General features: G+C 43.2%; 1 protein-coding gene across 5 annotated transcripts in view; it reads left to right on the top strand.

Moving 5' to 3' along the window:
- TPD52 (tumor protein D52) overlaps positions 1 to 24,348 on the top strand; it is a 398,200-nt gene that overhangs the window by 273,593 nt on the left and 100,259 nt on the right. For all 5 annotated transcript variants that reach the window (XM_085605371.1, XM_085605372.1, XM_085605370.1 and 2 more), the window contains one exon: positions 9,235 to 9,344. In XM_085605371.1, coding sequence (XP_085461497.1) covers positions 9,235 to 9,344 — 110 coding nt within the window. The remainder of the gene's footprint in view (positions 1 to 9,234; positions 9,345 to 24,348) is intronic.

A 24,348-nucleotide genomic window follows, 5' to 3' on the forward strand; every position in this document is an offset into this window, starting at 1 on the left:
TTTTGTTCCCCCACTTCGAACACAGTGTTTAGGAAGGTTTGGCACAGTGGTTAGACCTGTTTCTCTGTTCTCTCTTGAATCTCATCTAACTGGGTGTACATGCTGCAACACTGTAACCAACTTTTATGTATTTTCATAATAGCCTGTACCCCGTTTCCAGCCTTATTACGTTCAACAGTCTAGTTGCAGATTACCAGAGACTTTGTGACTCAATGTTGAACGCTAAACTTAGGAGAGTGAAATTATGCTTTGTAAAGGAATTTTGCCGATTGATCGGTATCTAGGTAACTCTGTTTGCCTACTGCTGTCTTCCTGGCTGTGACTCTAATCCCATAGACCTCATGCTGCCGGCAGGCCCTCTCTAGACATTGGTGTACTTAGTCTGATGAAGCCGATGCACCGTTTTTGAAGCGATGCCTGATATAAAGTGGCTTTTCCAATGGATACGTCTTCATGCAGATTCCCACCTGATGAATATTTTTAGGTGCTAGACTGAATCTGAAACCTGTTCTCCTAGTAGTAGCTTTCCAGCACCGCCAGGTGTGACCTGTTACTCCAGTTGTGGCTCTGTCTATCCCAGATGTTGCAACACTGGCCTTTATAGGGCACTGCCTGGCTCGCTGGCTTCAGTTCTTGTTTTTCTGGACCTTACAGACGTGTCCAGAGCTCTCATTTAGTTTTTACCGACGTTTTACATTTCCGTGAAACTTGTTTAGGAGACTGTCAATGTCACCCCCTATGGTGTTGGGTTTTAAACACTGTTTACATTGCTGTAAGTGGATGTCGATGTTTGACCTTTCTGCCATCTGTATATAGTGCCTTGGGCTGGATTGTGATCCATCAAATGTGATTTCTTCATCTCCATGCTTCCAAAGGATCCTCTCAAATGCACAAGAAGCACCATAGGAACGACCAGTCCTCCCTTTCCTTCTCCAGGAAATGCCCCATTCCCTGGATATTTGAGAGAGTTGACAATGCTGTTCTCTGACACCAGCCTCTTCCTCTGAGCCAAATTTGTTTTTGAAGAAGCTTTATCTGGAGTTCCCGCTCCATCCCAGATCACTCTTGGGTAGATGCTTTTCGGGATGCACATTTTCAGGGTTCCCACTCCATTCTGAGTTCCTTTTGACTCCAGCTGGTGGGTCAAAAACTTTGGGCTTGATGGTTCAGGCACTGATGCCACTGGACTCCGTGTCTTCAGAGACATTGACCGCACCACCACTTCTGTAGAAGCCATCTCAGTCCAAGAAATCTTCCTCAGTACTGCAGTGGATGAGGTTTATAGCACCTCTCTCAGATCCATGTTTGACACCACTTCATCACTTGAAAATGGCAGGCACCCTTCAAGTGGCTCGAGAAAATGACCTGGCTCTTGCTAACTTTCTGCTCATAGATTTGTATTTTCATATTTAGACACACTAGAAATGCAGCACACTGTGGATAATGTTTGAGGCTGATAAACGTCTCATCCCTTATATAGAGTGGGATTGACTTGGCTCTTCAAACCACCAGTGGCCCTGATATGTCTCCATAAGGGGATATTTGCTGTACATAACTCTGCTTGAAAGTCTCCTGTTCTTTAGACATACAACGCTTCAAACACTGTTTGCACCTCACCGCGACCTGCATGTGGAGTGCCTACCTCAGGCTCATCCCAAACAGACCGAATTCTTGTTATTTGCCAAGAACAATAAACAAGATCAGGAACAAACCTGTTTCAGTGACATGAGGCTTGACCGCTTTGAACCCCATTCTTCACTGATTGTCAAGTCACTTGGATTCGCCATGGACACCAGCCTCACCATCAAGGAACACATTCTCAAAAGAAAAAGACGGCCTTGTACCAGCTCTCTTCTAAAGAAAGTCAAGCCATTGCATCCAGGAAGTGACTTCAGAACTGCTGTTCGAGCACTCCTACTTTTGCATCTTAACCTCTTCTGTGCCCATGACGAGATAGTCTCGTCACGGAGCACGGTTGCGCTGTGCCCATGACGAGACTGTCTCGTCATGAACCCCGCCCGCTAATGTAACGCCTGGCACAGGAGGGGGAAAGGGTGTGGCACTGAAGGGGTTAATGGTGGTAATACCCTACTCCATTGCCTCCCAGACGCCACACTCGCACCTCTTATGGGCTTCCGACCTGCTGCAGCATGTCTTACCCAGAACCTGGAGAAATATGATAATATCACCCCATCCTGATGGGACTCCATTGACTCCCCTTGTCAGCCTGCACAGTCTTCAAAACCAGTTATATCATTTACAGCGCTATTATGACCAGTACCCCTGCTTATCTTGCAGGCAAGCTCACTACCTCTGGTAGAACTCTGTGCACCCGTAGCCAGAGCATGATCAGACTGCAAACTATAAAGTGTTATAAATAAAAAAATATAAAAACGGCCTTTTCCATCCATGCACCCAAGATCTGGAACAACATCCCCTTATCCATCTGGAACACCACATTGCTGCTGTAATTTAGGAAAAAAATTGAAGACTCTTCAAAGAACACTCAGCCCTGCTCCATCTATTGTACACCTTGTCTTTATGATTGACTTTGACAGTGTACAGTCTTCTGCAGCTTTTTGGCTATGTTTGCTCTATAGAAATACCATATTCATGCATGCATACGTTAATCAACAATACAATTATAGTTAGAATAACAGAATAGATTCCATAACCCTGCCAAGACAGCCTCATAAGGTTGTTAATGGGTCCTCACCCACAAACACCTTCTCATTGGACTCCTCACCCAGAATGATGATACATCTGTGTGAGCTCAGTCAGTCGTCTTGGAGCTTTTGATATTGTAGGGACAAATAGTATAAAATTATCTTGGGTGTGCCCATGTAAATTAATTTTAACTAGAGTCATTCTGTTAAGATTAAAAACACTTTGGTACCATAGTAGTACTATTCCTAAATGCTGACGGGTAATAATGCCATTGCGTCACCAATCCAGTCTACATGTTACTGCCATCATATAGGTATATTTTGGTTGTATGAATCAAGCAGCCTTTGTCAGGCTCAAGGCAGCCCTAAACAATATATCAGGAAGCTGCTGTGATTCACAAGTTGTATTTTTGTTCTGTCAAACATGTACGTCATGCACACATGGGAAGACACATTGGTGATTTGAAAAGCAGGGTAAAAGTAATTAGAAAATCATTGAAAAGGTAATTATGCACATAGGTGAAGCACACTGGTGTAAGGCACACGTTGTGGTTGCACTGCATAATTGCAGACGTGATGGTGTTTCCAGCACTGCCTTCCGAATACCTTTGGTGCAATCTATTACATGCTGGGTTCTACCACATGCTATGGGACTGCCCGATGCAAAATCCAGTCTGGCAAACGGTTATTGGCACGGTGGCTGAACTTGCAGCACACACTCTTGCGCCCACACCTGAATACTGTCTGCTGGGGCTACGTGTTCGTCTGAAGGGTGATGGACATCTTCACAGACTCGTTGGCCTTGCCCTTGTCCTATTTAAAAGACAAGGCGTCAGCCCCCCTGATCTCCAACATCGGTTAACCACGCTACTAACATGGACACGAGCGAAGGCCAACACCCTCCAGTTTCTTCGCATAAAGGGGGACTCATGCAATGGAGGGGAATGTTGGGAGACCTTTCTGATTAATGTTTGAAGCAAAAAGCGAGGCACAACCACCCTAAACCACATCTGCACTCCCCACACAAATCATGCCACCAAGATAGTAGCTATGTGACATTGGGAGATGAAGGCGCCCCAGGGGAACACCGTGACCCGAGGGAACCACACCTGCACATACCTCACCCTGTCAACACCACCATAGGGCTTGACTCCTGCCGCTTCGCGACTCCACCACTTACACATAAACAAGTGCCCCCTCACCATCGCGTATCTGTCCCCCTTGCCTGTCCGATACCCCCCACTGGAAGTGTTGCACCAGAAGAAGCACCCCCTCCGGCCCACCCTCAACATCCAAGATACTATACCCCTACCCTTGGCTAACCCCAAAGTTTGTATTACTTTTTGTTTGGGTTTGCTTACAATATTTCGTAATGAGAAACTTAGTCGACTGCAATGTCAGACCCTACTGCTAGCTTGTGTGTGACATGATGAAATATCTCGCTATGCCAGAATCTGTACTTGATGGCACTAAACTGTCATTATTAAAAACGTAATAAAACACATTTAAAAAAAATAAAAAAAGCTTTTAGAAGTTGCTTTCCTGTAACTCAAGTGATCTAAACACAGGGAAACAGGAGCCAGTACGAGAGGAGTAGGATAAGAAGCCAACAAGAAGGGAAAGACACCCTCCATCGTGCCCCTTGTAAAATAGTAGTACATTTTGTTATCCTCCCAAAATAGTAATTTCAGCAAGCTTTTGGGCATGTTTTCCATGTAGTGCCTGGTTCTTCACATTGCGCACCACAGTCTTGCAGTGAATTTTCCAATGTGGCCAATTCCTTTATATCTACCAAAGGTGCTTGTGGTCCATAGAATCTCCTCATCTTAATTGTGTTACCTGCTACTCCTGTTCATCTTTCTTTTTTATTTTAACCTGCCTTATGCTGTGGGTAAGCGCAAACTGCTTCATCTCCTAAAGAAATCCATGCAATACCCTCGGTTTCAAACATCTCTTTTCTGTTGTTCTCTTGAGTTCTATCTTCCATTCTGGTGGCTGAAAATGTATGTGGCTGCAACCCTCTGCCCTTACCCTCACTACTTTGGTTTGCTCAAATTTCTGTAGAAGCTCAGTCAGGGACTGTTGGTGTGTCTATGCCCCGGTTATGATTCAGAGAATCAGAGGATAGTTTGACATCTTTCTGCAGATGCCCCTCAAGAAGGGGTGGGGTGTGTGATGCCAGCTCGTGCTCCAGTTCTCATATGACATAGACCACTCCAAGATGACAGCTATTTTCTATTCTTGCGCCCCCACTGTCTGTATTCCAAGGCCCATGTCTCTTCTTTAAATCCAGACATCACCCTGGTGAGCTCTGGATCAGTTCAGGTACATACGGGAGGAGATAGATTCACTTAATTTCCAAATAGCGGAGATCTTTCCTCTTACAACAGGTATATGGCTCAAAGAATTTGCCTCCGTTTCCTCTGAGGACTTTTTAGGTCCTCTTTAGAGGCGACAAAATCAGGCTTTCCCACCAACTCCTCCTGCCCTGTAAAGTTTTTCAAATAACGTAAACATTCAGTTGGAATCTCAATTTATGACCCTATTAAATGCTTCATTAGTTTATGGCACTCTGCCATCAGCTTTTAATTGTGCCACAGTAATGCTACTCCTAAAGAAACGGTGCCCTAATCTTTAAGAAATGAAAAATGTGTGCCTAATACTTCCTTTCTATCTCTAAAACACTCAAGTGTTTTGTTGCTGAATAACTTTGTAATTTCGCCTAGCCTACAATGGAGGGATGGTGCTCCTACCCATTATGGACGAGCTTGGATGGGATCAGGACATGGGCAACACCAGTACCCTGATTCTACTAGGTCTCTCTGCTACTTTTGACACGGTTGACCATTGTTCTTTTAAACCATGTTGGCACATTGGACATAGGATGTCAGGCACTGATGTGGCTCGGATCCTTCCTCTCCGGCCATTCACAGACTATAAAGGACGGTTTTGCATCTCAAAAACCTGCACTGACTTGGTAGGTGCCTCAAGCATCTGCTGTCTCTCCCCACATGTTTACCAGCTTCGTCAGCCCACTCGCTCAGGCTCTGATAGCGTTGGATATTAGGGCGTTTGTGTATGAAGATGATACACAGATCCTTCTGTGCTTAGATGACAAACCCTCCACACACAGGGCACAAGTCGGGGGTACACGCAGGTACACGACGTCCAACCACTCTTTTCACAGGGTGGATGCTGTCCACCCTGCAAAGAAGTTGAGCCCCACAGAAATATGCTGAACGTGTCCGGTGTCATTTTCAGACACTGGGACACGTTCAGCAGCGCCTGCACGTTGTCTGATTTCGATTCCCAGCAGCAACGTGCAGGCAGGCAGCGAGTGAGCTTTTGTTCCAGCGGGACCGAAGTTAAGGGGCCATCAGGCCTCCTTTTGTTTGTACATCCTGACAGGAGGCGGCCTGGAACCTCACTCTTGAATGTAAATGGCACGGAGGGGAAACAGCACACAGCTTGTTCTCTCTTCACATGTACTTAAGAGAGGCAGCTTTTGCCTTTGTTCAGTCCCTGTATATATAATAGATGCATGCACTGTAAGAATGTCAGGTGTGTTGGTCTGTACCAGTATTTACACAAATAACCATTTCATTAGCACTCATTTATTTCTTTTATAGCGCTATGTAACCCAGTGCAGGGTGTCGGAGCTCTTTACGTAACATACACTTTATACATTTTTTTTTTGTTGCAGATTTATATAGTGCGAACTCGACCCGACGGTATTGGAGCGGTTTACATGAGCACCGGTTATGTTACACAAGGGCACGTTCATTTTTTTTTTTTTGGTAGGCACAGGGAAATTAAGTGATTTGCCCAGAATCACAGGATGTGGACGTGACCCCGAGGCTCGAACCTTCGTTTCCCAGCTCCAAAGTCTTCAGTCTAGCCGTCAGACCACATTCTCTTCCCCACATTGACAATAAATCATGTACATTTGTAAATCAATGTACAACATGAGGCACTGAGCGTTACTAGGTGTAGGAGTCACATGTCCTTCATACTGCAGGTAACAAAATAATCTCTGTGTTAAAAGCAGTAACCCACTTTACTATCTACATAAAATAAAAATCTGTCATCTGCGTATTAGATGAAGTGCTTTGTAGGAGACACATTTACCTTCTCTATTACTTTGATTCAAATCTGGGACTTCACAAAACACAGCTCTCTCCAGCAAGTGCATTAACCACCAGAGTTATCTCACCATTATTACTATTCCCTGAGATGTACTGAGCACCTTCACAGCAGATGCCTTAACCTAATCAAATATTTTAAAATGTAGACTTTGCAACCAATTAATCATAACATATCTACTACCATGTTTCTCCTTGTTGCCAATTAAATTGTGGCTGGGTTAAAAAAATTAGTTGAGGCCCGGATTTTGTGTTAGAATTGCGCCACTTTTTTGTCACAACCCCAACACCAAATCTCATTTGTTAAATCTCATAATGCGCTTAAACGTACTCATGATATACCTGATAAACATGTGTGTGAGGTCTTAATATCTGATGTCACTTCCAGTGAGGTCGCTTCCTGTGATGTCACGTGCGATGTCACGCGTTGACATCATGCGCTGTGATGGCACTTGTCATGATTTCACTTGAATACTGCCTATCCTGGTTAGTCCCCCCTCTTCTTTTTTAGGTCTCGCCTGACCCAGCGCATGCGCTGGTCTGGCGAGACTTATTGAGAGGGCTCAAAGTGCTACCAGGCCAGCCTAGAGCTACAGTGCATGTGCGAGGGCGCGCGCGCGCCGCGCTTTACCGCAATTATTTTCACTTTCGCAGCCGCACGGCCGCTTTGATGTTTGATCGTGATCGCGATCACTTTCTCTTTCTGGGGCTGCACGGCCGCTTGGCATAGCCAATAGGTCTCGCTTTTGGGACCTTATAAGTATTTAGTTATGCAACTGTTGCATGGCTAAACACTTATAAGGTCCCAAAGGCGAGACCTATTGGCTATGCCAATGCTTGTTTCTGATGTGTCAAACTCTAGCTATGCTTGTTTTAGGACTTGTGCCCTGTCCACACATGAAGTATTTCAGCAGACCATGTTTTTGATCTGGAGGTGGATGGGTAGTAGTAAATTGAAACTTGATCCGGAGAAGATGGTGATCATGTTAGTTAATGTGTGAAATGATCATTGGTTAGAAACCTTTTGGCTTTCAGAGATGGCTATCTTAACTCCCATATTTTGTGCATTTTTGAGTTGTGGGGATAAGATCGTCAACTTGCTTTAATGTCTTCCTGCGTGCACTACATCAAAATATTGAGGAAAATTGCATCTTATTTGGCATTTAAATGTATACTCCTTGCGGTGGCTGTACTAATAGGGTCACATTAGATTATACAAATGCCCTCTATCAAGAGCTTCCTATGACCCTGCTGAAAAATCTTGAGACCATTTAGATACTGGCAGCTATACTGGTTGTTTCTGCCCCTCGCTTTGCTCGTGCAACATCCATTCTTCGTAAGGTCTATTGCCCCCCTGTAAGACAATGTATATGTTTTTGACCTGTGTATCATGCAAAAAAAGAATCTTCAATGTTATGCTCTTAAGAGAGGTCTGAGATTTTCTTCTTTAATCTAATGATTATCCCTAGATTTTGTAAATCAAGATCAGGCGGACATCAGGTCAGCTAAACTTTGGAATCCTCTTACCTCCAACTAATGTTCTGAAACTTCTTTATTCCAGTTCCTTTGCAAGCTCAATACCGACTGTTTAGACAAGCTTTCGATTCTTATGAGAGTTATTTAACCGGTTTTGTCCACACTTTATTATTGAAAATTCATATGGACCACTAGTGACAGTTTTTTAATTTTTTTTATAAAAGCTACTAGCATAACCTGAAATAGCTGCATCCTGCTCGTCTCAGTAAGATACTGCTATGTCCTCCAGCTGACCCACCCTCTTGCCTAGCAGGGACTGTCTCTCTCTTGCCTTTTGTCACCTCATTGTTCCTTTGGAGTGTTTGGTGAGATCCTCTTGTACAACCCAGAAAAAGACGGTTTCTGGCAGTGGTAGCAATTACCCCAGAAGGAGAGGTGCTTCAGAGCTGCAGTAAAGAGATGCTTTCTGCGAGCCTGGTTTGATTGTCTCACTAAATTGAGCCATTTTCATGGTGCAAACAGCTGTGGATGAAGTTTTTTTTGTTTGTTTTTGTTTTAATACTGTCAATAGACTAAAGGTCCTTCTAAAAAAATGCAGGGTATGTACCAAAAACTGCATCAGGGAACACTGTCAAAATGGAAACCCAAATGATTTCAGTCGAAATCAGAATGATGGAATACGGATAGTAAATTTCCTTTTGGATGTCTCTGATACTGAGGTTCTTCATGGTGTACTGCCCGAGTATTGGATCCTAAAATGGAATTACAATGTGGGGATTTCCTTCAGAAACTACTGGGCTGGGTTGAGATAAACATGTATGAAAACCACTCACTAAAGCTTAATTTTTTTCAGGATGAAATCTGATTATCTGTTTTGTTTATTTCCATATTTTATTTGTGTCTTGACTTATTTTGAAAGCCTATTTAACACACTGTCCCTTATTTTCCAGGTTCACCAATAACAGGGAGCATACCTGTTGGGGAAGATGCTCTTAAACAAAATACACCTGAAACATTGTCAGAGGAGGAGCAGGAAGAACTTAGAAAGGAGTTGGAAAAGGTAAACAAAAGTTTCACTGAAATAACATGTTAATCGTAAGAATCGTTTTAGAACGTAATTCCCATTTGTTTTCTCTTCTAATAAAAATTAATACTTGCACTTTATGTGTTTGTTTTCATGAATCCAATGAGATCTGTGTTATTTTGCTCACTTGTATTCTGTGGTAAATAATTTAATTACCGGAACTTAATTTGATGCGGAAAATCTATAACAATAGCTCAGTAAAAGAAGAGGCAGAATCCGTGGTATTAGAGGTTCGGAACGGGCTTTATTCCATAATCAATTTAAATCGATGAGCTCCAGATTCCATCACCACGAAGGTTCAGGAAGTGAAGACCGTACTTTATTGATAGGTAATCATTTTTATACAATAGGCATTACAGTGAAACAAATGGAGGAGGCGTAACAATTGATAGTAAAGATAAAACATACATGCGTAGCAAAAGTGGGTGTAACTGGGCGTAACTAAAGAACGTCATCAGGTATGTCATAATAGGGTGGTTCCATGAAAGAATTTCGCAATGTCAGCAGAAATACTTGGCAGAAATGCGCGCGCAGCAGCATGACGTGTGATTGACGTGCAACTAGGGGGTGAAGGGGACTTGACATTTAGCTCTACATGTGGCGACAGAAGTCTGGAGAGTCAAGTCAACCTAATCCCAAATCATATCTAACATCCTATGTTTAAAGAACTGTGTTATCCAAAAGAGAGGCCTTCTTGGAGTAGAATCTTATTCTATACTGACTATACTGACTGTGAGTGCGTGTACAAGCGTCTAAGTGTCTACACTAGATGCGAGGGCAGGAATCTTCCATAGTAACAGGGCTATGAATTACTTGCATAAAGACAGAGAAGCCGGGCCTTTTGCTCGGTAGCTGGAAGAATGTTTACTTAAACTACTAGACAGGAATGCATTGGGTAGGGAGCGGAGCAGATAATTTCGAAGGTGAAATACAGTTTTTGGCAGGCAACAGGCTGATGTCAGGCACCGTTAGCCGCGCAGAGAATGAGGACAAAGTTCATGGATACAGATGCGAGCTCAGACTGAAGCTTTCAGAGGCAGAAGGCAGGAAAAGCTTGATGGCAGAATCAGGGCCTACTTGCCTGGACTGAAAAATGGCATAAGTGAACCATATAAAGCCGGTGGCCTTTCATACTTAGGAATGGAATATCCGGCCCATTCATGGCGAATCTGAAAGAGGACATGTTGGCGGTGGACACACATGTGTTTGCGTCTTCATAACTGGAACTGGAGGGAACATACATGTACTTGTGATTTATACATGAAACCGTTGGGGTCCAAGATAGGGGACATAACTGACCAGAAAAATCCATATTTCCACATTCCCTCCTTGTCCCCTACTTGCCCGTCAAGAGATATCAATCTTCATTAATCCATCGATCTGTTCATATAGCATCATTTGTTCTTCTTTCTTCTTCCGTGATGAATGAAATCTTGGTGGTGGAATACACGATGTGGCACACAGACCACAGATCGCTGGTCCACATTGTAGACATAGACAGCAACTGAATAATATGAGGAAGCCAATACCTAGGAAGGATAGGACCTTCCATCCAAAGGTAGATAATACACTCCAAAACCAACCGGACCAAGTCCAGGTGCCTGGATTCTGGTGTATCTGGCTTACAATCTTATGAAGGCGAGTTATGGCTTTATATACAGATGGCGAATTTTCTGGTATGAAAATGCAACAACTTGATCCGATGACCCTACAAGCTCCGCCCCTATCGGCCAGGATGACGTCAAGGACAAGACGATTTTGAAGCACAACAATCCGCATAGCAGACTGCTCTTCTGTTAAATTGCCTAAGGCGGAAATAGTTTCGTTCACTACTGCTTCAAGGGTTCTGGTTAATCTACGTATCAGCTTACTATTGGTAACTGTACCTATATAGGGAAAGAGACCTTTATTGAAATCTGTGTATTTTTCCCATGCGGTCTCAGTATAATCGACTATTGGGAGATCTCTCCTTTCTCTATTGTGTACTAAATGAGTATTTCTGTGATAATCAGGAGGAGCTAGGAAAACAGGTGGCAAAAGGAATCCGATGTAGCAGGTACCATCCCAATCTAGTGGCAAACGTATGTATGCCGTCTGACCACATATGAAGTAGGAATGGCGGGAAGCTCTAAATGTAGACTTGCCTTGATCACTAATTTCTATTACAGTGGTGCATCTACTATGGCCCATATGTATGGAACCATTCTTTCTTACACATAATTCACCTTTTACTGGAAATACTGACATAGCGGGCAAAATTGGAGTAGCTTCGGATTCGACATTCAGGATCATGAGATTAAGCGTAAAATTACCTAATCCATACACTTCATTTTCTAGATCAGTTCCTGTTCTTTTGGGAAGTCCCTCCTTGTTGGGGTGACAGACTTTGAGTAAAACTAAGTTCAGATTTCCCCATACCCAGTTTTTCTGGTAAACTGCAGAATTCGAATCTAGGTAATTAATTAAACTAAACCATGCTCCACAGGAGCCGTTGTGTGTGAACGGGTATGGAAAGAGAGGTAGAATTCCTTTATAGTTCTGATAGGGAGGGAGTCGGCCACATATCCAACAATTTGTAGCATTGCTAACCTGATGGGAATGATGTAACATACTAATAAAAGTGTTATTGCGCAGCGCAAATCTATAAGACAATTCATGCGGAGGTAATTCACTAAAAGAATGTTCAGCAGTAATATTGTAAACATGTCTAGAAATAGGATAATATATATGCAACAATATACTTGCAGTAATTATTAAAAGACTTAAGAAAAACAGAATTAATAACGTCACTGTGCAATGACTACGCAGTGATTTACAGTACGCATGTCGTTTCAGCTTTATCCTTTTGTTTCTTTCTCTATACAGGTCTAAGGGGTACATGTCAGAGACAAATTCGACCGCTTCACCTTGGAGAGGACTTAAACAATCAAATTGCCTGACTTGTTAGACCTAAGTTTTAGTTTGTATTGTTCATGGCTACTCAGTTCAACCAAAGGGAGTTTAGAGTCACTCGGGGAAGACACGCAAGGTGTGTCGTTTACGTCTGACGGTAGTCCATGAAATTTCTTGATATGACTTGAATGTATCCAGCCTTTTCGTCCTTCGATCTTTACGGCTGTCCTCGTCGTTAGCAGTACGAGCTGAGGTGATTTCCACCTAGGATCCAGCTGAGACTTCCGGTCAAAGTTCCTCACTAAAACCAAATCCCCTGGAATTACGTCATGGGGTTTCACCTCGGTGTTGTCGGGAAAGGCTGCAGCTACCTGTGAACGACAAGATTGTAGTGCAGACATCAAGGAAGCCAAGTAATCTGTCAGCATATTACAGTCAATATCAGTTATTTTGCGTGGTATAGGCGTCCCCCACATATTTGGTGGTCTACCGAAGATCACCTCATAAGGGGATAGCCCTGTTCGAGAGTGTGCTACCATTCTCATGTAAAAGAGTGCAACGGGTAAGGCTACTACCCAGTCGACACCTTTCTCTCTGCATATTTTGGACAATCTAATTTTCAGGGTCTGGTTATGTCTTTCCACGAGACCTGCTGCCTCGGGGTGTCGGACACAGTGAAATTTCCACTGATAACCTAACAAAAGTGAAACGTGTTTCATTAGTTCGGATAAGAACGGCTGGCCGTTATCTGAGTAGACAACACGTGGTAAACCGTATCGTGGGAAGAATTCTCGAACTAACTGTTTGGCAGTAGTCGGGGCAGTGTAATCTGAAACCGGGTATGCCTCTGTCCAACGGGAAAGAGCACAGACAACTACGAGAACATATTTGAATCCTCAACATCGTTCCATCTGGATATAATCCATCTGGAGGACTTCAAAAGGGTGATCAGGAGGCTGAAATCCACCCTGTTCTACGGGAATGCTTTTACCTGGGTTAAACTGACAACAGATCATACAGGTACGGACTTTTTGTTTAGCTGCTGCTCGTAAATGTTTGTTGAACCAAATGTGTTGGATGCTGTCTAGCATAGCTTTTTCTCCTAGATGTGCTGGACTATGTACAGTGTTAATAACGACTTGGACCATTGAATCAGGAAGGAACCACACAGATTTTTCCTTCGTCATCCATCCTTGATCCGTTTGGATCCCTCCTAATTCAGTCCATTTCTTTATTTCGTCTGGTGTAGCATGTGTCTGTATGTCGATTACGTCAAGAGCGGGATCCTTAACCCTCATGCAATGTGTTGGTATCGGGACTATTGTCTTTGTCATGTCGGATGTTTGAGTTTGAGCAGTCTGTTTAGCTGTTCTGTCAGCTAGATCATTGCCTTGAGAAATGATATCAGTAACTTTCGTATGAGCTTTACATTTCATAATTGATATTGCAGTTGGTAGATGTATTGCATCTAATAAGGCATGAATAAGGGGTCCGTGCTGAATGTGGGCACCGTGAGAAGTTAAATAACCTCTTTCTCGCCACAGCACGCCGAAGTCGTGTACAACTCCGAATGCATAACGTGAATCAGTGTATATGTTGACTTTTTTATTTGTGGCTTGAATACAGGCTTGTGTCAGAGCGATGAGCTCTGCTGCTTGAGCGGACAAGGTATTTATGCAATTTGTTTCAATGATTTCAGTGTCTGTTGTGACTGCGTAAGCGGCCACTAGCTCTCCTGTACCTGTTCTCATACATGAACCATCTACATACAACGTCAGGTCTGGGTCTGACAATGGGACGTCTGTCAAATCTTGTCTGGGTTTCGTCGTGATAGTGATAACTTCAATACAATCATGTGCAAGTGGGTCTGTTCCATTTATAGGTAACAGTGTGGCAGGATTCAATGTACTACAACGTCTGATTTCTATATGTGGCTGAAACAATGTTAATTCGTAACCAGTAAGTCGTGCTATGGTCAAGTGTTGTGTTTGTGTGCGGTTCAAGAGAACCTCTACTGCATGTGGTACTTGTACTGTTAATGGATGTCCTAATACTATGGCATCGCTTTGTCTGATTGCTAAAGCTGTTGCTGCCACTGATTTCAGGCACGCAGGCAAAGCCTGAGCCACGGGATCTAATGTACTAGAAAAATAAGCACATGGTTTGTGTGAACCTGCTTGTTCCTGTGTGAGTACTGACAAGGCAGTACCTTCGCGTTCTGTAACGAAGAGTGTAAACTGTTTATTGTAACATGGTGTTGCTAAAACAGGTGCTTGGCATAAGGCTTTCTTTAGGCTTTCAAAAGCTTGTGTATGTTCCTGAGTCCAAGGGAGAACAGTCGATGTGGCTGCCTCCTGTGTTGTCAATTGAATGAGGGGTTTTGCTAGAAATGCATACTGAGGGATCCACTGCCTACAATATGAAGTGAGACCTATAAAAGCCCGCACCTCCTTTTGTGTCTTGGGTATTGGCATGTTAGCAATTAACTGGATGCGATCTGGTGTAAGCTGCCTTCCCTCCTTGGACAGCGAGTGACCAAGGTAAACAACTCGCTGGACACAGAATTGCAGCTTAGAAGGGGACACCTTGTGCCCCTTTTCGGCCAAAAATTGTAATACCGTCAGTGAGGCTTTCTCACATTCAGGTTCGCTTCTAGCGGTGATCAGCAGATCATCGACATATTGAAGCAGGGCAGTGTTGACTGGCATGTGGATACTGTCGAGTTCTCGTTTCAGTGCTTGGCTATAAATGCTGGGGCTTTCTGTAAATCCTTGAGGTGCGCGTGTGAATTTAAAGCTTCGTCCATTTAAACTAAATCCGAACAAGTATTGGCTTTCCGGATCTATTGGGACGCTGAAGAAGGCATTCTTGAGATCAATTACAGTAAAGAATGTTGCTTCGGAATCAATGGCTGTCAGTAATGAAGAAATATCTGGGACTACGGGGTATTGTGGTACTATGCATTTATTTAATTCTCGCAGATCAATAACCAATCGATATACTGGCGGGGCTGTTGGATCTGTTCGTTTAAGAATCGGAATTATCGGGGAATTACATACATTGGAGTCAGTTTCCACAATCACTCCTTGGGTAATAAGCTCGTCAATGATTTGTAGTAAAGCCACTACAGCATCTGGGGGTAACTTGTATTGTCGCATTCGTGGAAGTACCACTCCTGCCTTTAGTGTGACTCGATATGGTGTAATGTTCATGCAACCAACATCTGTAGGGCCTTGTGCCCATAAATGTGTCGGTAAAGTCTGTAGTCGGTGATCCATGTCTCGGGACACGTAGTGCCCTTTGAAATCACGTAAAAATAATCTTACTCCTTCCGGAGAACAACATATAATAGCTCCTAGAGCTTTCAAAGTTTTTATGCCTAACAAGTTTTCTGGACATGATTTAGTAAGTAATAAATCTGTAGTTCGTGTCAAGGGACCGATCGTAAGTGGAAGAGGCTGTGATACTTCATTAATGATAGGTTTTCCTGAAAAACCAAGGGAAATATTCTGTGTGCCTGAGAGGGGTGCCCCTGGAACTTCACTACGTTTTATTGTTGTTCGGCTTGCCCCTGTATCAAGTAAGAATTTTCTATCTTGACCTAACAGTTCACTGTGTACATAAGGTCCTTCTTGGTCTACAGGGACCTCAATAAGGGGTAAGCCAACTTCCCTCTCTAGGCTGTTTCATGAGTATTGTTGATAATCAGGATAGTCATACTGTGCGGTCTGATACATCTGTCGGGTCGTTGTTTGTGTGGCAGCAATAGGCTGCGGTGGTGGAGCTGGCATAGACTGTTGCGGAGCTGACATGGACTGTGCATGCTGCGGGGCTCCTTGTTGGTTCTGATCCTGTCTAATTGGTCGTGGTCTTTCTTTTGCGTTACCTATGGCAATATTATGTTTTAAAACGGGACAATCGTGTACATAATGACCTGGCTGTTTACAATAGTTGCACGTCCCTTTAACAGGACCTGTTGAAACACTGGACTGTGTTATACCCTTCTTATGACCGTCAACTGGCACTGTCTGGGAAACTAGCATTTTCATTTTCGTGTCTTTCATGCGTCTATGTTCATGTTCTTGTTCTTCTCTAATTCTATTGTGGTGGTACTGTAGCATTTGTAACATTTGTGACGGAGTGTTACCTTGCCAGGTACTCTCGAACTTCAAGACTCTATTCTTAACTTGGGGCAAGGCATTTTCAACTAACTTTGTCACAAACAGATGTGGATACGACTCGCTACTTGCTTTTATTCCACTATTTATACCAAAACATTTCTCAAATCTGGAATAAAAATCACTAGTGTCTTCATCTGATTTTTGTTTACAGGCTGAGATTGCACCCCAGTCTTCCTTTTTCGTAGTTAATAAACGTGGCAGTACCTGTACTAGTAAACCTGGTAGCGCTTTGATCTTGTCCCCGAGCCCTGAACCTGGACCTCGAGCTTTTTCTTCGTTTTCTAATGCTGTCCAATCTATCTTCTGGTCTCCCACCTCCCAATCCTTTTCCTTGAGTTTTTCGTAAATGCCCGCAGGCATTAATACCTTCAATATTGTCATAATGTCGGGGTAGGTATATTCTCCCATGAGTAACATATCTTTAATTTCACGATGGAAACCTGCTGGGTCTTTATCATGACTGGGTACCACTTTCTTCATTTCTAATAGTTCTATTTTGGATATGGGTATGTATACAAACACACGTTTAAACTCATTGTCATCACCCTTTATCGGGTGCACTTCGCGTAAGGGATTCTGTCTATCCATGTAATACGTCGTTCTTTCCTTGATGGGCAATGAGACATGTTCAGGACATACAAAAAGAATGTACTGCCTTCTAGATTCTAGTATTTCTCTAATTAACTTAGTACCGGACCCTCTCCATTTATTCGTGAGTAATTCAGTCAATATATCAGGTAAGGGACCAGGATCGGAGTGTTGGCTTTTATATAATATAAGGAGTTGTTGAATCATGTAGATACCAGCTAAACGCTGTTCATCTGGGGCGAGGTTCAAAAACGTATGTGCTAGTGTATCATCACCATATTTTCCAGGACTATCAACCCAGTGAACGGCTGACCTGGCTAATTCTTGTTCGTCCATAGAATCGAGTATATGATAACCCCTTCGTTCTCGGAGTAATTTGTCAGCGGCTTGGAATGAATGTTCGGGGGACCTTATATTTATTATAGGAGTTTGGAATTTTCTGTTATTATCTGAACGTATCGGACATGTCGGATCAGTAAAGCATCTAGTATCATTACAAGATCTTCCTCTACCTACATAGGCCATAGTTTCTAACTGTCCTGTGGGTAGTTCTAATTCTTCCTCGTCTTCGGTTTGTTCTGGTTCGTCTACTGCTAATCTTTCCTCGTGTATTCGTTCTATTTCTTTGCGGATCTTTCGGCTCATAGCTACTATACATGATCGTTTATCGTGTCTCCCCTCCGATATATTCTTACCCCATGTGGTAAGAATTTGCATTTCTTCCGGATTTACCCCTGGTTGATCTTGATTTCTGATCGCACAGTTTATGAGGAAACGTAACAGTTCCCCCTGTATTTCCACCTTTTGATACTCCATGGCTCTGGTAATACTCTCAGGGTCTCGCCCTGACTGAACAAAATGATATATATTTTCTAAATGTGCAGTCATTCCTGGTAGCTTCCCTAAATATATTGCAGCTCGTCGGATACGTAATGATGCCAGCATCATTTCGTCCCCTTTTCCGGGCACAGGGTCATATCTACAATCTATTAGAAGTTCCTTGAGCGTGTTGGGAGTTACTAGTTTGGGCGTACGTTGGTGGGCTATTTCTTGAAAGGAAAGTTTATTTGTTCTGGGTGGCGTAGAAAAAATGCTTGATGTACCTCCGGTAGCACCACCTGGGGTGCTGGATGTGAAAGGATTCGTTGAACGAGATATAGCAACCATAGGTGTGGATGCGGATGTAGAAACAGATGTGCTTGCCGGAACTTGTGTCGGGGTGTGCTGTTGTAGAGGCACAGACGAAGGAGGGTCTTGGCGTTGAACCCCCTCGGCAGACGGTCTATGTGGCGCAGCATTAGCATACTCGGGAGCTGCGTCGTCTAAATAAGAGGAAAGAAAAACATCTTCTGCGGATCTGGGATGCCCTTTGGGATGTGCTTTTATCGGAAACAATGGGGGTGGCAAGTCTCTTGGTATCTCCGGAGTAGCCTTAGGTAGTCCTTCGGCCAGAAGAGGATACATACCATTCACAAGGGCATTTCTTTGTCTGTCTGTTTGTTCTGACTTTACTCGAGTACCTTCTTCAATTAATACACTTTCTCGAACTTTATTTGAATTCTCCTTACTCTTCTCTTCCTGTCTACGTGCTTTTTCTGTGCGTCTATACGATTCTTTACGCCATAATTCAATGGCGTCTTTCTGTGATTGTCTAGCTTTCTTTTTCCATAATTCTTCCTCTACTTTCACGATGCACTCTGCATCCCAGGTCCCAGCTGCGGGCCACCTCTGACTTTCTGGTAATTCCTTGGTGTAGTCTACCCATAGATCAAGAAATAATATGGCGTCTAGGCCATGTTTATGATACATGAAGTACCCTGGAGTGTCCCTAGGAGGAATGGGAACAGCTTCTTCGAGTACCCCTTTTCTAGTAGTGATCTGTCTTAATTTCGAAAAGAGAGGCATATTGAGAACTGATCTGATCTGATACCTAATTTTGAACACGTTTAATACCATAAAACACAATAGTGAACAGTCATTCACACCACAATATACAGAACGTATTTAAAACATTTTAACATTTAACATTTAATGAACAAACAATGATGGTCATTTAGGGAACTAGTCACTAAGCATAATACTCGATACTAACTAGGTAAATCTGAATTATATACTAGACATACTTGATATACTGCTAAACAGTACAGATACACTGCTGAAACAGAGCAGACCGGATTTGTGTACCCAAACCCGTCTTGACCGGCACAACCTATGTGCACGTCAGAACGCCTCCCCGATAATGGTACTCACCGGGTAGCTCGGAACGGAAGGCCTCGGAACTGGACTGAACTTGAACCGGACTGGACTCGACTCGGAACTTCGGAAACTTCGGAAACTGGTGGGCCTCTGTATACCTCGGATCTTGCTCTCTCAGCTAGGCTCTGGTCTGGATACTTCGCACTTCTCACCGCCTCGTCTGGGTGTTGATCGCAGCCTCAGTTACCCCCGCTCGGCAGGAGGGAGATACAGGAAATCCTGTGGGTACGCGTTGTTGTCCGTCCAGCTGTGACAGGAGACCGGGACTGCAACGCACCGCCGGCGCGTGAGATGAGAAAGTGTCCCTGTTCGGGCGCCATTCATGTGGTAAATAATTTAATTACCGGAACTTAATTTGATGCGGAAAATCTATAACAATAGCTCAGTAAAAGAAGAGGCAGAATCCGTGGTATTAGAGGTTCGGAACGGGCTTTATTCCATAATCAATTTAAATCGATGAGCTCCAGATTCCATCACCACGAAGGTTCAGGAAGTGAAGACCGTACTTTATTGATAGGTAATCATTTTTATACAATAGGCATTACAGTGAAACAAATGGAGGAGGCGTAACAATTGATAGTAAAGATAAAACATACATGCGTAGCAAAAGTGGGTGTAACTGGGCGTAACTAAAGAACGTCATCAGGTATGATGTCATAATAGGGTGGTTCCATGAAAGAATTTCGCAATGTCAGCAGAAATACTTGGCAGAAATGCGCGCGCAGCAGCATGACGTGTGATTGACGTGCAACTAGGGGGTGAAGGGGACTTGACATTTAGCTCTACATGTGGCGACAGAAGTCTGGAGAGTCAAGTCAACCTAATCCCAAATCATATCTAACATCCTATGTTTAAAGAACTGTGTTATCCAAAAGAGAGGCCTTCTTGGAGTAGAATCTTATTCTATACTGACTATACTGACTGTGAGTGCGTGTACAAGCGTCTAAGTGTCTACACTAGATGCGAGGGCAGGAATCTTCCATAGTAACAGGGCTATGAATTACTTGCATAAAGACAGAGAAGCCGGGCCTTTTGCTCGGTAGCTGGAAGAATGTTTACTTAAACTACTAGACAGGAATGCATTGGGTAGGGAGCGGAGCAGATAATTTCGAAGGTGAAATACAGTTTTTGGCAGGCAACAGGCTGATGTCAGGCACCGTTAGCCGCGCAGAGAATGAGGACAAAGTTCATGGATACAGATGCGAGCTCAGACTGAAGCTTTCAGAGGCAGAAGGCAGGAAAAGCTTGATGGCAGAATCAGGGCCTACTTGCCTGGACTGAAAAATGGCATAAGTGAACCATATAAAGCCGGTGGCCTTTCATACTTAGGAATGGAATATCCGGCCCATTCATGGCGAATCTGAAAGAGGACATGTTGGCGGTGGACACACATGTGTTTGCGTCTTCATAACTGGAACTGGAGGGAACATACATGTACTTGTGATTTATACATGAAACCGTTGGGGTCCAAGATAGGGGACATAACTGACCAGAAAAATCCATATTTCCACAATTCATCCACAAATTGTCACTTTGTATGCTGTTTGTCAGGTAATCTTCCTGAGGGCTACCAGAAATGTGGCATGGTATTCATGCTAAAGGCTGGTGAGAAGAGTTATGCTACAGGTTGGTGGTTTAGCATTTATGGCTCTCTAAAGGCTTCTTGAAATAGATTTTTATTATAGACGTGCCAGTCGTAGGTATAGGCAAGTTCAACTTTCCAGAAGAAGTGGGTTTTCGATCTAGTAATATCTTTGTTGCTTTTTAAAAAGTCTTCGGGGAATGTAACAGCTACTTGACGCGCACAGCTTAGTTTCTTCCACATAAATTGCCCCAGGTCTCTTCAGAGTGATTTAAATGTAGCATTTCCCAATTTGTCATACAGGAACTTTTGCTGTCTTCTACAGCAAAAAACCTGAACTGAACCTTACTCAGAATATTACCTCATTGAAGTTTGATTAATATATTCAGTAGTTTTCAAGCTATTTGTCTAACAAAACGTTGATGGGTGGGTTTGGCAGATACACCTCTTTATGCTGTTTTTGAATAGTTTCAGAGCACCCAGAAAGGGAATGGCTACTGTGACTTACAAATTCTACTCTGGCTGCCACTCCTTGATGTGAGCTATTCAGGAATGGTTCTCCAATTGTCACAGTCACACACAAAGGGTTATCAGTATTCTGAGTGTGCTCATGCAACACCGGGCAATAATAGAGATTGGTGGGTAAGGAGCTGGTGTGAACCTTTCCAAAAGTGTGCAGGTCACCAGACTTCAGCATCCTATTTCTTTAACGAGACATTTCATCGGAATTCGCTTTTAGTTTCTCATGCTAGTGCACCAACAGGTGAAAGGAGCTCCGGTTCAAGATGCACAGCATAGCAGCATATGGATTCGCAAGAACTTAAGCATCGCCCGATGCCATTCTAAGTCGGGCCCTTTTTAAGTGTGCGTCAGTAGAGAGTCCTATGGTCTCCAACGTATATCCTGTTTTTTGTTTTAAGCCTTGCTTCGTGGTTCTGGTTCATCATGTCGCAGAATTGAGTTTCAGAGCTTCTCATTAGAATCTTCTTGAACTCTGTGTATTCAAAGGTTGTCAGTTCATTAGAAATCTACTTTTTCAAGTTCTGTACACGTACTAGATTTCTAGGGACAAGCGCAACATAACATTTGTTTGTGGAGCATCTGTGAATTCCACAAATAACTACTTACCTTGATTGAAACCTCTCTGAGCGTTTATCATCTTCCGGGTGCAAATTAGAGGAAGAGTGTTTTTTTTGTGTGGCTTGTACTGCATTTTTGTACACTAAAAACATACGAAACAGTCCATGGAGTCACCATGTCTCCAGAAAAAGTATTCAGTTCCATAAAGAGACCGACTGAATCAATCACAGCACTCATTGCAGAGTGGTATTGCCCAAAGTTATATGGAGGGGTAGCTGATATGTGGGGGGTGCAGGGGCGTAACTTAGTCTGTGAGATTTGGGGTTTGTGAATCTCAAATTTCCTAACTAAAAAAAAAACAGCAGGCCACAGTGCGACTGTGTGAGGTACCCAAGGTCCGGAATGGGCTGTGGTTCCATGAGGAGCAGCATCAGTACTCATTTGCATGAATTGGGCCTCTGGGACTGATTTAAGAATTTGGCAGACAAATACTCTGTTGCAACAGCGATGGAGCATCCTGTCTGTCAAACTTAAGGACCGCCCACTCATCAGCATAGCACTTCCTTTGATGGTCCAACGGAGTAGGTGCCATCTGAAGTAAGCTTTCACTCTATTGAGAGTTGACGGTTAGATGGCTTTTTTCTTTTTTTTACTGTCTGTCACCATCAGGGGAATCCTGGTGGTAAGTTACAGTAAAAAAAAAAAGAAAAATTACCCCCACGACATGGGTAAACAGTAGTGTAGGAGGGCATTCGTTATTTATACTTAAAAAAACAAACTCCCGCTTTGGGAGTTTGTTTTTGAAAAATAAACTTTGGAAAAGTCATGTTTGATGGAGCCGTCCATTAACATTTCCCTTCATTGACAGGAACCTGCCAATGTATGGAGATGTATGCCAGGCTGGAGGAAACCTCTAAATTTGATGGGTGGAGTAAAGGCAGAAAAATCCTTTGCCTGCCTTTACTCCGTTCGCCAAATTCTAAATCCGGCTCTCTGTCTAGAGTGGCACAGTGAGCGGAAAACAATGGTTTGGAATGCAATAATTAGACTATGCAAGCAAGTATTCATCCCATCATATTTTGGGTGTTTGATTCTTAGTAGTATGCCTGAAAACCTGTGACTGATGAGGCTTTCCAAACCTACTCCTGCCAATGTATATGAATTAAAAAAATAGTACATTTGTATCCTTTGGAGGAGCACTTCTGTGGGTGCAGATTTGGTACTTTTTGATACACCGGTCACTGAGGGGCATATTTACAAGGAAATGGCATAACGCAGTGCAGCAAGCAAAGGGGCTCCTGTGACATTGCATCACTTAAGGAGATATCTTTAAAGAAATGGTGCAGCTCTGCCCTCTTCATGCGCTGGCACACTGGACTGCTGAGTGGCAACACAGACACCCCTGCGCTATAGTGCAAGGGCATCGCGTTATGGTTAGGATATTGTTTGTGCATGAATGGTTACCGTCCTACACAATAACTATCCTTGAGGCTTCTTGCTCTTTGTATATGTGCTGTAGAATGTATCGCACCTGCAAAGGCGAAATAACGATGAGTAATTAAGAAATTTCTCCTCGTTAAGTCCACTTCAGGCAGGCGCATCATTTAGGCACAAACCCATGACCACAACCTTTTGTAAATATGGTTTTGAGTTAAAATCCATGGGTGGATGCCCAGAAATACCCCTACACCACATGAAACGCCTATTTGATGCAAAGTAATGCAAAGCAGTAGAAGGCATGTGTTACTTTTTCTTCCAAAGCCACGCAAATCAACATTTGTGTGACTTTGCAAACAGCGAAAAGGATTTTGCGTTGGGCTGTCAAAGTTATGCAACCTAGATACAAAATGTTTATAAATCTGGGTTTGCGTCCAAATCTATGGGTGAATGTATGGGAATGCCCATGTACCACCCATGAAACACCTACCTGATGCACAGTAACACAAGAAACCGCAATACACTGTTACTTTTTCTTTCAAAGCTATGTAAACTGACATTTATATGACTTTGTAAATACCAAAAAGGATTTTACATTGGGCTGTGTCAAAAATGTGACGCAATCCAAAGCAAAACTTTGAAAATCTGGGCCAACACATTTAAGTTGCTGATCCAAAACAAGTAACAAGTTAAAACCACATACTGAAATCAGGATGCCCAGAAAAATCGACACAGACCTAGTAGACCCAGCTCTGGGTCCCCAGACCAAACTACCAAGTCCAGAATGTATTTATTTGGGGGGTGTCACTCTCCAAACACCCTCCCAGAAGCTACGTCCCATGGATGTTGCTAGAGTTGGGAGGAAAGGAGTGTCAAGTATACCCAATCGTCCTGCATGTCTTTCACTTGTCTCCTGATCAGATGTTTTTGTACACTGACCATAAGGTCAAACCCCTCACCCCCA

The sequence above is a fragment of the Triturus cristatus genome, chromosome 5_1 (genome assembly GCF_964204655.1).
Source record: "Triturus cristatus chromosome 5_1, aTriCri1.1, whole genome shotgun sequence".
NCBI classification, from domain to species: Eukaryota; Metazoa; Chordata; class Amphibia; order Caudata; family Salamandridae; genus Triturus; species Triturus cristatus.